The following is a 14,804-nucleotide window of genomic DNA, read 5'->3' on the forward strand; positions in this document are numbered from 1 at the left end:
TCTTGAATCAGTGCTAGCAATGTACCAAGTACCCAGGAGGACACTGCTGGCAAACTCCTCCCAGTTCCTCCATCCGGGTCTCAGTGACACCAACCAGATTTGCCCCGGCACCCACAGTTAAATCAATGATTAGCTATTTTATTGTGGTCTAAGCCAGGGACTCAGTTACATCAGTAAAGGAAAAGAATTTTAAATGCATTATAACACTGTGGCACCAGATGGCGCTGTGGAGTTCCGTCTTTCGGCAGCGCAATTTCCCACTATGAGGTTTACAACGCGTTTTGCTGAAAGTTTTTTTGACGTGTCTAGATCCAGCCCAGCAAGCATTCAGTTGATGCCCTGTGGGTATCATACTTCAACATCTGTAGAGCATCCTTTCATCTTGTGCTCTGAGGAGGGCAAAACAGAGACTGGCCCCAGAATCCCATGATTTCAGAAGCTGGTGTTTTAGGGAAAGAAACACATGGCATTGTGAAAGCTGTCTCCCACCTCCTGGGCATTTCCCCTCCCTGGCCCCAGCCCCTTGGCATGGCCACCCTTCCTGGAAGGCCCAGTTGTTCTGAGATACTTCTATGTGGGGTGGGAGATATGCCACCCCTCACTCCGAGAGAGGGCCCATTTGGCAAGAGCTCTCCCAGCACCCTCTTCAGAAAGCCAGGCAGGTCGGCCAGCAGGTGCTGGGACAGGAGGAGGGTCCTGTGTGCCAGCTGCAGAAGAGCCAGGTGGCCAGTGAAAGGGCAAGCAGCTGCTGGTGCCAGCATTAAAAGGGCAGCTTGATTGCTTCCTTGTTTGGGTTGCGTAGGATCCTGTCTTCACTCCCCCCCCTCCCCGCATCCCCGCTCCCCTGCTGCTCACACACCAGGCAGAGCCCTGTCAGCCTTCAAGGGGAAAGAGGGAGAAGAAAAATAACACTTGAATATGTATTTCTGCTGAAATGAAAGAATTACTGCCCGCATATGAGGCGGCAGACACCTTAGAATATATAAGGGCATCCTCTGCATACACAAGAGGCAGGTTCTTCAAGTCAGCTTGCTTCGGGGGTAGGAACTGGAGGGCAGAGGGGCCTCTGGGAGGAATCCTGTCCTTGATGGGGCAGCATCTGTCTTTAGGTGTGCGGGTGGCTGTGGAATATAAAGGGGATTTTGATTTTGAAGTGGATGGGTCTCCAGTTCTCTATGAAACAATTAAATGCTTGGTGATGGGATTCAAGCCCACCTGGAACTAAGTGTCTACTGCTATGAAAGACCCTCCCCAAAATCCAAGATGCGTAAGCTTTCTTAGTGGTAAGTGAAAATAACCTGGCACAAACTCTGCGCATGCTTGAGGGCACTATTTTCTTCGTCAGAGAGGTCTTGAGGCACCTTAAAACATTTGTTAGGGCACACCCACCCCTCTGGAAATTATTTTCTTTATTATCACGTTTCAGAGAAATTCATAAAAATAATCCTCAAAAATTTAACATGTACTAGGCGCTAAAAGCACCCCTGCCAAAAGATAGGCAGTCTTCTGACATTTTTGAAATATTACCTATATAGAAAGTAAAATAGCAAGGGTAGCCTATAGTTGCATACAACCCCAGTTAGACTGATCCCTATGGCTGAAAACAGATCCGAGAGATCAGATTAAACCTTATTGTACACTGTCCCCTGTTTAGCCCCCCCCCCCAACATCTCTTGTTCAAACTGGAAGATTTAACACCCTGCACCCTGCGATTTTGCGCGTGGATCTGAACCCACTGAAGTAAACGGATTTACGCGTATGCTGCCGAGTGTGGGGCGGGGGTGGCGGGGGGAACCTTTGATGTTTTCCTTCCCCTTGAGATCACAAGTTCAAACCAGCCAACCAACCCACCCTACTCCCTTCTGTGAAAAGTACAATTTTAACTTCTTCAGCATGTTCTCCGCCGCCCCCCGGCCACATTTTTTTTTTTTTGCCCCCAGACTCTTTCCCTCCCAGGAAGAGGTGTAGGAAGAAAAATCGCAACACCCTCTCCCATCAGCGGCGGGCGGACTGGGATTGGTGAACTAGGGAATTAAGGAACAACATACCCCCCCCCCCCGCCGCCGCCAGCGCCCCCTTCCCTGCCAGCATCTTGGGCAGGGCGCATGCAACTCACGCCCGTCTCTTCTCCGCGCGCTCCCCTCCTTCCGATCAAGTGCAGAGTCAACTTTCTCCCCCCCCCCCCCGCCTCAATTCTCAGTGCATCTTGGATTGCTGCTCCGGATACCTGCTGCTCCTCCTTCCCGCACAGCTCTTTCGCGGTCTCCTTCCCACCGCAAGGATTTTGTTGTTTTCCCCCTTTTTTTTGGGGGGGGGGTGCCTGCTGCTGCTGGTGGTCTTCCTTTCTTCGAGCTCCCCACACCTCCTCCAGACCCACCTCTCTCTCTCTCTCTCTCTTTCTCCCACCCCCCCCCCTTCTCCGCCGCGCTCTCAATGCTGGCGGAAGATTTTTGCCTTGAAACATGAAGGTCCTTAGCTGGGTGCATCTGCTCCTTAGCCAGTGGCTTTTGCAAAAGGTAAGGAGCGAGCGGGGAAGGGAGAAGCCGCGGGCGGCTTGGCTGGCTGGCTGGCGGGCGGGCGAGGGGGTCGCGGGCGGGGGAAGTTGCCGTCGCCCCAGAAGGCAGCCTTGTGCCCGAAGCAAACTTGCCCCTTGGCACGAGGGAAGGGAAAGGGGGCACCAAAAGAACCAGGAGAGATTTCTGCCCGGTCCAAAAAAGGCTAGTGGTGTGTATATGGCGAGGAGGGATTGCTTTAATTCTGGCCGCCGCCCGCATCGTTTCCCCAACTTTGACTCGACTCCGGGTTACAATTCGTTGGAATGTAAGCAGCAGAGACTTGACGCGTGTCTCGAAAGTTAAGGGAGACGCTGATTTCTGGGCAGCGGGGAGTCGTCTGTATGCATTCATTGGCGAGCTGGGCGGGCGGGTGGGTTGCGTGTGCGTCCTGATTTCTTAGCTTGGGACACAATCAGATTATGTAGCAAGTTCGTCTCCCCCCGCCCACAAAAAAGACATCTGCACGGAGCGCCTGTGTGGGGTGTTTGGTTTGGGTTTTTTGGCGGAGTGGGGCGAGGAAGAGAAGAGATTGCCAAGCTGCAAAAACACCTCCTCCGCTCTCCTCTGGGGCGACGGCCCGTCTGGCGGCTCCGCGGAAGGCGGCTCGCGAGACGTGAATCGTGTAAATATAGCCTGGCTGCCAATTCGGATCCTCTTCCCGCTTAGCCCGCAGACAGCGACGGGGGCGGTTAGGTGTAACTCCGGGTCAAGGCGCGCTCGCAAGGCTCGTAAAAAGGCGAGGAGCGGCGGCTTGGTGACGCGCGGGCACCCCGAGGTCGAGTGGTCGGTCCAGCCGAGGGCAGCGCCGATCTTTCTTCCCGAACTCAGACGTTCATGCATCGGACGCTCGTGTCATATTCCAGTACGATATTGCACATTCTTTCAACTCCCATAGGGCTGAAATGCGCACGGAACGGGCTCGCAGGCGCGGCACAAGCGAGGCTCCGGCGCCCGCCCTCACGTACCCGTTGTGTGTACAAACGCGCGCACGTGGTCGTGCAGTGCCACTTGGCTCCCGGAGGCAGGTGGATCAGTGCGGAGTTGGTGTGCAAGGTTTGCACGTGGGAACACCATGCAAGCGTGAATAGACGGCACCTACACGTCCGGGTCACACCGTACAATAGTGATTTCGTGCAAGGTGGTGGGAAATTGTGTGTGTGTGTGCTCACACATATTTCAGACTCTTGTTCTGCGAGTTGTGCAAAGTGTTAGACAGCTGAATAAACGTACCTAGCATTTGCTAAGATCTGGGGCTCTCAGGGCAGATCAGCCCATCCAGACCTTCCACCACAATCCCAGCATTCAGAGTTTTATTTCCATTTCGTTATCTACAAAAACTGGTTTCCACCACTTTTTCAGAACCCACTTCCACTGGCTCGGAAAAGAGGTACATTTTAATCCTCAGGACATGGCAACTCCCCTGCTCCCCTCTTTTGAGGTGCTTCTTCTGGTTCTAAACTGATAAATTTTAGACAGAGCTTTGACCTTTTGCACTGGGTGTTCCTCTTGCGAATTTAGCTTGTCTCAAATGCCACAAGCACTGCAGAACCCCGGGAGCCACTGTCGCTTCCCCCGGAGGATCCGATGCACTAGTTCCAATTTGCTCGTCTTGAGGACAGGATGGTTGTTTGCTTGGTGCAAGCCCTCAGAAAAAATCAAACTGGAACCCAGTTCAGGCACAAACCCTGTCCCCCCTGCCCTTCTGACCTTGACACCCATCTTCTGAATTACAATCCAGTCCGAAGAGATGTCTTCCATAAAATGCATCATTCTCTCTGTTGCACATACGTATGAAAGGGGATGTAACGGCCAGTGTGTTGCTGTTGGTTCTGTTTCTCCAACATGCTTACAGATTGTGGCATTAAGTGTTTCTTTGTGCCTAGTATATATAGTATACCCCTTATTGGTTAAACCAGGGCCCATTAGCTGTTCCACTTGGAGGCTTGCTCCTCTAATTTGCCCAGTTTAAACTGAGTGGAGAAGCACTTAAAGCAAAGTGTTATTAAATAATTGCAGAGGCCTTCCAACTTAGACTCCCCCTCTCCTACTTCCATTCCCCTGGGCTTCTTTTCTTCTACCAAACATGCTGCCATATTTTTTTTAAAGTGACTTTTGGGAGCAGAAATGACCTGGCCCTCGTGATTTGGAACTTTAGAACTTCCCAATTTCTCTTTAGACCAGTCAAACAATAGCTTTCAAAAAGAATCATAAAATTTTGATTCTCTTCCGTCTGCTTCATACACATCCGCTGGTGTGCAGTGTGTGAAATAATTCTTCTTTTTCAGGTAACAGGCATTGCAGTTTTTAGTGCTTGCAAATGGGGAGTTAAGAGCTTTGGTTTCATTTTTAATTTTTTTCTCTGCCTGTGTCTTATTTTTCTTTTTATGGCATTGTAATGTTGCAGGGAGAAATAAGGAACAGGCTCATTAAGCACCAGGCCAGCGAGAATCGGATTTCATGACAATCAATTTTTACTTTTCAACAGTTTCATGAATGCAAACGCCTCCCCCACCCTCTTTTCTTTCTCAAGGAGCTACATACAGACTTTTGCAAGGTTAGATCTAACTAGTTTGTCTTTCTTGGGCTTATCTTATTCTATGTAGCAAGATGGGGAGGAAAACATTATTTGGGGGCTACCCTCAGCTTTCCATCAGCCTGAGAGCACTGCTTTTAAGAGGCTGTGGGGGGACCTTTGTTTTAATCAGATAACAGCGATTTTTGTTGCTGGCGTGAAAGGCAGGGAGATCAAAGGAATGAGGTGTGCTTTGGGTTTGGAAAGAAGGTTTAGCTACTGGGGTTTTTTTGAGCCCTGCATTAGAGAAAAAAACATTCAGTGAAGGTACAGATGAGATGCTCTCCTGATTCTCAAACTAGGTCTTGTGCGATATGTGTGTGTGTGTGTGTGTGTGTGTGAGAGAGAGAGAGAGAGAGAGAGAGAGAGAGAGAGAGAGAGAGAGAAGAAACACTACTGCGAGCTCATAAAAAGCCCAACATCTGGGTGGGAAATCCGCAGCCCCCCAACTACACCTCACTGGATCATCAGTTGTTTCAAATAGATATTACAAGCAAAGTTAAGGAATGAGAAACAATTCAGACACCAGTGCCTGGTCTATATTAACTTCTCAGGCTGGAAGCCGCCACTATTACTGTGGAGGTGCCCCATTAAAATGTGGGGCTGCTTTTGTGGACTTCAATTTTTTATTCAGTTCCTTTGTGGCCCTGTTATAGTGCATCTTAGGCAGACAGCATCCCTCTTCAACTACATTTCTAATTTATCCCAACATTTTCCGTGTTGTCCGTACCATTTAGACAAATGAGATTTTGCAGTTGCCTATAGAATGAAAACCTTGCTGTGAATGAATACTTAGAGCAGAGCACAGCAATATGCCATTCTTTCACCTGAGAATTTGGTTGATATTGAAGACCACTGGAAGTTTTTACTTGCCCCATCTGTGCTTCCTGGTTTCCAGTCTACCCAGCAGCAGGCAAGGAAGTCTAAGATCATGATGTGGAATCCAAAAAATAATAGTGCTGAATGTTGCAGCTGCCATGGTAGCATTTTTGGAGTTTCCCTCAAATAAACAAAAGAAAAGGAGCAGTTTGCTAGCCCTCAAGATGTAGACTCTAACTTAAAATAATGTCTGAGTGCTATCTGGTACTATTGATCTACTAACAGGGAATTGACTTCCCTAAAGTCAGGGGTGCTACTCATCTTCCTTTGTATCTTCCAAGAAGTCTGTGATCGTGTTCATGGGGATTGTGTCACTCTTTATCTTCACAAGATGATAACTAACTCAAGACTGCTCAGTGGGCTTGGAATGTAGATTTAGGGTTTCAGATTTATTTATTTGCAGAATTGCCAATCACGTATATAAGTATCCTATCTGTGGCTCTGAGGATGTTGAATGTGATGCTTCCACCTCAGAGTAGACTTTGACTGAAAAGCATAGCTAAGTGAAATTTTACTCACCTATTTCTATCACTGAGAGAATCAGATTCAACTTTATGCAACCTTTGGCCATAAGGAACCCAGGATGTTGCTTAATACCAGGTCAGCTATCGACAGACTGTGGACATCATACAGTTAAAGCACATTCCACCCACATGTAAAGCACATAATTCATCCCTGAAGGATCCAGGGAACTGTAATTTTCCCTTCACAGAGCTACAGTTCCCAGCACCCTTAATAAACTACACTTCCCAGGATTCTTTGAGGCTAATTGTGTGCTTTAAATGTATGGTGTGAATCCATCTAGCCCAGTACTCTTCTACCTGAGTGCAAGCCTGGTGTGAGAAAGAACGACTTGGCATGAGTACCCTATCCATTACCAGGCTTTGCCCAGTACCAGAGCTTAATGCTGAAAGGCTCTCTGTCGATCACCTACAGATGTCCTTTGCAGAAGGGGCACGAGTGCCCCACAAGGCAATTGCTAACAAGCCCATGTACATTGTCTCTCTGAAGATGCTAGCATTTTGGCACATGGCAAGCTCTGCAAGGGGGTTCAGCTGAAAATCTTGTTGACTCTCAGCCCAGAGTTCCCTTTCCATGCTGATCAGCCTTCAACCAGAGCATTTTGTTAAGTTGAGGTGGGAACTCTGATTATCCACAAACCAACCTGAAGTTATTTTAACAAAGTGGTGGTGGGGAAATCGTCAGACTTCGATAGTTGATACTGCTTTTTGAAAACAGTTCAGTTGATGTTGAACTTCTTACCCAAATGTTGTTTATGGTGTTTAACCAGCACATGGTATTTTGACATATTTCTAACTTTGCTGTAGCAAATTGAAAAAAGCTTATTAATGGCAGCCCCCTGTGGTTCAGCACCGTCCGGGTCAATAGGACCCTGCCCATTAACTTGTTTTGTACTTTTGTACGTTTCTGTCAGCAGATGCTGGGAGATTATGAGGAGTGGGATCTACAGCTCTGAGCTAAAAAAAAGTAAGAAATCCCCAAACATTGCAGGATGGAATAGAATAGTGCTAATCTGCTTGGTGTGCTTGCATTGTGGTTGCAAAAGAGACAGTAGAATTTTGAATTTACTTTACCAAGGACTAGTATGTTGGAGGAAAAGAGGAACTGGGTGGATAAAACATTAGAAATAACATGATCCAGAAGTGTATGAATGAAGAACACCAAAAATGTAGCAAGGAGGTAGGGTTGGGGGATGTAAAGCAAAGGTGTGGCCTTCCAGCTGTGACTGGATTCTGCTTCCCATCATTCCTAACCACTGCCTATGGTAGCTGAGGCTCATAGGATTTGGAGTCCTGCAACATCTGGAGAGCCCCTGTGTCCCCCACTCATCTCATTTTGGAATGTTTAGAAATTGCTACTCAATTTTGTACATTTTGTGGTGAGAGGTGTCTCTTTGTTATGAGGACCGCAATTCTGCTGCTTTTGAAGAATGAAGGCTGTTCTGAACTAAAAGTGAGGGTTCAGATTCCAGAAAGCCATATTTATCTATTATAGCAATGCAGATTTCTGAAATCCAGCCTCAAATATCAACCTAACAGTGGTGTTTAAAAATGTACAGTGGAAAAACATTGAAAAGGAGAGATTTGAAAATTGCTACAGCAGAATCCCTGCCCTTCCCCTTTCCTGATTCCATCTTTGTTTCCTGTAGTTCCTCCGGCTTTTTTCTAGGGGGACGCAGGGAAATGCATACCCCTAAACATTTTGTGAATCTTTGTACTTTTATCCATGTACTGTATTTATTTCCCCCGATTTGAACTATAAAATGGTGAGTCAAAACTTTTTAAGGAAAAGAGCACTGAGTTCTTCCCTATGTTCCGCTCATATACTGCCTCAGCTCTTTGGAGGCTAGGGGCGGGGAGGGGCTGATGGTCGCAGCAGGAGGCAGACGACCTCAGGACTTACAGAGGAAATGGGATTTAGTTCAGAGCCAAGAGATCAGAAAATGGGGTGCAGAACAAACCTCTACTTTGGTTTTTCCACTCAGTTTGCTTCAGTAGGGTGCATTTAGTGCATATGAAAATGGTTCTAATAACGGAGAGCAGGGGTCAGCAACTGTCCCTCAGACCTTGAGGGGGGGCAGACTAGATTTTTTTGGGGGGGAATGAACAAATTCCTTTGCCCCACAAATAACCCAGAGATGCATTTTAAATAAAACGACACATTCTACTCATGTAAAAACATGCTGATTCCCGAACCATCTGCGGGCCGGATTTAGAAGGCGATTGGGCTGGATCTGCCCCCCCCCAGGCCTTAGTTTGCCTACCCATGATGTAGAGGCACCATTGCAAAATGCAACACGTTTACCACGTGTCTGCCTCTAAAGGAGTTCCACAAAATGAACATCCTATTATTTTTCTGACCCAAGGACAAAGGCATGTGTCCTCCTCCTCAGAAAATAATGCCTGTCCTTTTGCTGGGCTTGCTATCTTGCTGTGCTCGGCATTGCCCTGTCCTGGGGAAAGGGCTGGCTTCGTTTTCTTTTCCATTTATTACGCTCAATAGCCACTTAAAGTAGCTGATGGGTGCCTGGAGCCCCGTCTGGCCCTGCTGTTTCACAGGGTCATGCGGTGCCAGATGTTCCTGCATTTAAACAGCTGCCGTAGCCTCATTTTGATAAAATAATAAATCCCTCCTCTTTGGCTTTAACCCCTTTCTGGCTCATACCACTCACAGCCAATGCTACATAGCAACTTGGAGCTATTCATGTTCACACTGGATTGACATAATGATATGAGGGGAAGGGAATTTTTTAACCAGTAGAGAAATGGGCCTGGATTGTAACTGGAGGGGGAATTTATTGAGGCCTTGAAGTTGTTAGCAGATGTATAGAAGGGATAATTTTGAAAGGGGCTGCTTCTCCCGCTATTACAGCAATATTATGGAAAAAGGGAACACTGAAATTCCTCCTCCAGTAAAACTGATTCAGTGCACCAGAACCCTGCTTTTCTTTGATCTTGCAACCCTGGCTGGAGTAGTAACTGGTGCTCTTGTCTATAAGACTGGTGGTGAGCACTGAAGGAGTTATCCTGCCCAATTCTGAACTGAGCAAATCTAAGAAATATTCCCCATCTCAGCAGTATTAATTAGCAAGGACACACTTCTTCATTAGCCACAGCCTTGTTAAGAGCTCATTGTCTGACTGGCTCCCCCGTATTGTAATTGGGACTGGTAGGTAAGCAGACAAAACACAGTTCTTATTTTGGGAGAGAAGCAATCATGTAACATGGGAAACAGCTTTTTCTAATGGATGCAGCAGCTAGGTTCAGAAGGGCACTTGAACACCTTAGAAAATGAGAAGCAAAAGTTAAAAGTGCGCGCTTGTGGACTCAAAGAGTGGGGAGCAGGCTGAGAGCCAAGATGCCTGAGGGATGTGGCTGATTTGGGCCCTCTGGAAACAAAATGGCCGCTGCATGGCTGCTACATAATCCCTGGCTTAGCATTTTAGCATTTTATTTTATTTTATTTTATTTTGTCTTATCCTGCTATGGCTAATGCAATAAAGGTTTGATTGATTGATTGATTGATTGCTACATGAAATGGCACGTGTGTGACAGGCTCCCAATGGAGCAAGCTGTGCGATGCCATAATCAGTGCTGGCTCACCTTCCATACAGATGGAGTTCTAGGCAGCCTTCATGTTCTATCCTTTAATGTGTGATGGGATTCCTGCTCTAACTATTTGTTTTGCCTTTTCCTTAAGAAAGGCCCAGGCCCACATAGAACTAGTTTCATCCACATGGCGAACTCAGAGGTGGGCCTGGAGCTGGGAGGGTGAATTTAAGAAGCTTGCTTGGTCACGGACCTCCTGCCTAAGGGATGTGGCTGACTCGGGTCTGGCCAAGTTGCTCTTTGTTGGCCTCAGTATATAAAATAGAAATGGGAATGCTTTACCTCCCACACAGTTGTTGGGAAGCTGGAGATAAAGCCATAAAAGCATTTTATATTATGAACAAGCAGCATGTAAACCAGGCTTCCTGAACATCAGCCCTCCAGATGTTTTGAGACTACAATTCCCAGCATCCCTGACCACTGGTCCTGCTAATTAGGGATCACGGGAGTTGTAGGCCAAAAACATCTGGAGGGCCGAGGTTGAGGAAGCCTGATGTAAACCATTAATAAATGCATCTGTATGAGTATGTGCCTGTCTCAGGAGGCATTAACACTTTTAGCCTTATTTAGTCAGTCCTATTTACTCTCATAGTTCCAAACTGAACCCTGGAGTTCTGGCTCCTATATTCTTCTGTATTTTCCACCTCAGTTTAGGCTTATGCGCTCTTACTGTTTGCCCTGCTCTTTCCACACAGAGGTCTGCACTTTAGTGGTCTGTGTCTGAGTGTTGTTGTGGTTGTTTTTTTTGCCCCAAGTTTCCCCCGCAAAATCCTGCTCTTTAAAGCTCAATCGGAGCAACTGCCAATTCTGGTTTTCCACTGGTTGACTTTGCTCCAATTGAGCTTTAAAGAGTGGGATTTTGCGGGGAAAGCTCAGGAGCAAAAAAAATGAAGGTAAAAAACTTGGGGGGGTGTTTGGATAGAGAGCTTTAAATTGTGGACTGTGCCTGGAAAGAGCAGAGGAGAGGTAAGTGTGGATAAGCCCTTTGTCTCATTAGACCCTCACTCATTACACATTCAAAAATGTGAAAGGCAAGTATGTGCATCCAGGAACTGGGCGAGGGAAAACAACAGCACATTGTGCAAGCCTAGAAGGCCATATTGGAGATCCAGGGGTCACTGATCTAAGCAAGCCTCGCACACCCTTTTGTCTGACTATCAAGGGGCGAGTGGACAGAAGCTGCTGTCACTGGCTGAAGAGAACCTGCTGTGGATTTCCTTTTCTTCCCTCTCTTCCGTTTTCACCTGCATGCTCCGTGTCCATCCAGTAAGGGGAGCTCTTGATTTCTATTCCTCTCAGTTTCCATTCTAGCCCCCTTTTAGCTTTAACTCAAAGAAGCTGGTTGAGAATTGGGACAAGCTGTAGTTGGCATAGCCAGTTTTCAGCCAGAATGTGGACCCCTCAGAATCCCAGCTGTTTTTACTTTGTTTTACAATTTTGTTACTGGTATTTTCTTTTATATTCAAGCATAAGTTTCTAGCCCTTATGACTGTTGAGAGATGTGTTTCAGATGTACAGTGCCTTTCTAAAAACTCGCTCCTTCTGTTTATGTGTAGTTCCTTCATGGCTTCCAGTGATACTGCTCTCTGCATATACCGAACCCAAACAGTACGTCATTTGGCAACACCTGGGAGAGTGTATGGGGTGTGTGTATGTGATCCCCCCCCCCGAAACTATTTTAATTGGTCACATTTTATCTTGCCCTTTCTCCAAGGATAGCTGATTCAGAATAAGACATGCAAAACAAACTAATTTGAAAATGTTTGAATGGTAATCCATAATGCAATTGATTCTGAGCTAAAAATCTTGAGTTTCCATTGTGCAGGATTTGGAGAAACAGGCCCCAGCAATACCAGGAAGAAATCCTGGGAACAATTTGGAAATCTAGGGAATCCACCTCCCTTCTCTGCCCTGTATTGATTAAATGTTAAAATATGACTATCTCATGCCTTATTACTTAAGAGATGCCTTCTGTTCTCGTAGAGCAGGGAGAGTCATCAGGCCTAATCTGGCCTGCCAAACCTCTAGATCCATACCCACCTCCTCCCATCAGGTCCAGCCTATTCTCCCTAGACTGCTCTTTACTTGCTATTGATCTGCAATCCCTGTGCAGTTGTGCAGCACTTCCTGCCATGTGATCTCTCCCCACCCTCTAGATTCTGCTCAGCTGATTGCAGGTTTCACTACTGTTGAGCAGTAATCTTTCACTTTGTAATTTGGCTCCATTCTCCACCCATATGTCACCCCGATCACTTTGCCCAAGAGACTGTGTTCCTGGGGGGTGGGGACCCACCCCACCTTTAAAGCTATATAAAGAAGGCCTCCCACTGTTTTATGTTCCTACCTCATATTACTTCCATAGAACTGGTATATTCCATCAGCTCCCAGCATTTAATACAGCGCATCCTGGCACAGCTGGGGTTCACCCGATATCCCCAGTGGAGCAAGCCTCTCAGCTCTCACGGCACACCCATATGATTTTCCCTGGCATTGCTCTACTCCAGGGGTCAGCAACCTTTTTTAGCTGTGGGCCGGTCCACCGTCCTTCAGACCATGTGGCGAGCCAGACTATATTTTTTGGGGGAAATGAACAAATTCCTATGCCCCACAAATAACCCAGAGATGCATTTTAAATAAAAGCACACATTCTACTTATGTAAAAACACGCTGATTCCTGGACTGTCTGCGGGCCAGATTGAGGAGGTGATTGGGCCGCATCCAGCCCATGGGTCTTAGGTTGCCTACCCCTGCTCTACGCCCTCCCAGACTGTCATCCATTCCCCTTGTCCCATATGCTTGCCTGGGCAACCCAAGGAATTGAAAGGGGTGGTGGTGGGGAAAATGTGATGCTAACAACCAAATACCAAGATGAAGGTCTACCAAGCTTGTGTGTTCAGCATGCTGCTTTATGAAAGTGAGACACGGGCAACTTACACCCACCAGGAGTGACACTTCAATGCCTCAGGAAGATTTTGGGCATCACACGGCAGGACAGAGTCTCAAACAAAGATGTGCTCTTCCAAGCCCACTTTGCCAGCATGTTCGCACATTTCTCTCTCAGTGATGGCCTGGTCATGTACACAGAATGGAAAATGGCAGGATCCAAAAGGACTTCAGGTACCAGGACTGTTGGCAGACCAACTCTGTGTTACAAAGACGTTTGCAAATGTGATGAGGGCTGGCAACATCAGTGCCGCCTTGTGACAATCCCTTGTAGATGACTGCAGTGCCTGGAGACAGACATTCAGGTCATGTATCCCCAGCAGTGACCAGAGGAGAAATGACCACTGGGAGAAGCGCAGAGAGAAGAAACACCATGGTGCATCTGTAAGAGTGAAACTTGACACCTTCAGCTGTCTCACCGGCAATGAAATATGTTTCTCCCATATTGTTCTCTACACCCACAGCAGGAGCTGTAACTCTCCAACAGTTTTGTCTCTCAGGACAAATCAGTGCCAACAACAACAAAATTCCTCCACCAGTTCTGCATAACTGGAGTGGTGGTGTTGGTGTTGAAAGGCTGCCAGAAGAAATCACATTGGCATGAGCACCAACCCCTGAAACCAGATGTTGTAAACCAGATGTTGTCTTGCATCTGCCTTGCATGATCTGCTCCCTCCCCCATTCAAATGTGTGCATAGGTAGTAGATAGATAGATAGATGATAGATAGAGATAGATAGATAGATAGATAGATAGATAGATAGATGATAGATGATAGATAGATAGATAGATAGATAGATAGATAGATAGATAGATAGATAGATATAGATGATAGATAGATGGATTGGATCAAGGTCCAGCTAATCTAGGACTCATTGCAAGGTGGCCCTCTAGAAACTGACTTGTAGACCATGATCAACCTTCTGACTCCCCCTGCAGGGTGCAAAACAACAACAACCCTGGGGCAAAATCACAGCAAGGGATTTTTATAAGACTGGGTTTGTCAAGAGGCCAGAGAACCAAGTTGTCTGGCTTAGGCTCCCCCAGTTTGGGACTACATCTGTTCTGTCTGGGTAAGGTTTGAGTATGTAAATGTCACTCTTATTTGAATTCTGTCTAAAAGTAAAAGGTAAGGTAAAGGACCTCTGGATGGTTAAGTCCAGTCAAAGGCAGCTATGTGGTTACGATGCTCATCTCACTTTCAAGCCAAGGGAGCCGGCATTTGTCCACAGACAGCTTTCTGTGGCCAGCAGGACTAAACCGCTTCTGGCGCAACAGGACACCGTGGCGGAAGACAGAGCGCACGGAAACACCGTTTACCTTCCCGCCCCAGTGGTGCCTATCTATCTACATGCACTGGTATGCTTTCAAAGTGCTAGGTTGGCAGAAGCTAGGGCAGAGCAACGGGAGCTCACCTCTTTGCGTGGATTTGAACCATCGACCTTCTGATCGGCAAACTCAAGATGCTCAGTCGTTTAGACCAGTGTTTTTCAAACTTTTTGGGGCAAAGGCACACTTGTTTCATGAAAAAAATCACGAGGCACACCACCATTAGAAAATGTTAAAAAAAATAACTTTGTGCCTATATTGACTATATATAAAGTAATTCTCTTGAATAGGAATCAAATAAACACAAAGAAAGTATTTTATAATTACTTTATTATGAAATAGTAAGTAAACAGAAATATGAAAAATTATAAAATACTTTATTTTTAAATCTTTCGAAT

At 46.6% G+C, this 14,804-nt stretch overlaps 1 protein-coding gene and 1 long non-coding RNA gene across 4 annotated transcripts in view; both read left to right on the plus strand.

Annotated features, from left to right (window-relative positions):
• Positions 1 to 1,485: 1,485 nt before the first annotated feature.
• Positions 1,486 to 14,804, plus strand: part of NXPH4 (neurexophilin 4) — a 76,420-nt gene continuing 63,101 nt past the window's right edge. For both annotated transcript variants that reach the window (XR_014165702.1, XM_081900772.1), the window contains exon 1: positions 1,486 to 2,516. Coding sequence is in view for 1 of the 2 variants with exons in the window: in XM_081900772.1 (XP_081756898.1) it covers positions 2,463 to 2,516 (54 nt within the window). In the remaining variant the exon portion in view is untranslated. The remainder of the gene's footprint in view (positions 2,517 to 14,804) is intronic.
• Positions 3,454 to 7,850, plus strand: LOC309364069. 2 transcript variants are annotated; one of them, XR_014165716.1, is made up of 3 exons: positions 3,454 to 3,710; positions 4,971 to 5,109; positions 7,445 to 7,850. It is a non-coding gene; the product is annotated as an uncharacterized lncRNA (long non-coding RNA). The 2 variants fall into 2 exon arrangements; XR_014165717.1 differs by having other exon boundaries at positions 3,454 to 3,693; positions 4,960 to 5,109.

This window comes from Podarcis melisellensis, assembly GCF_964234715.1.
Source record: "Podarcis melisellensis genome assembly, chromosome: 2".
NCBI lineage: Eukaryota > Metazoa > Chordata > Lepidosauria > Squamata > Lacertidae > Podarcis > Podarcis melisellensis.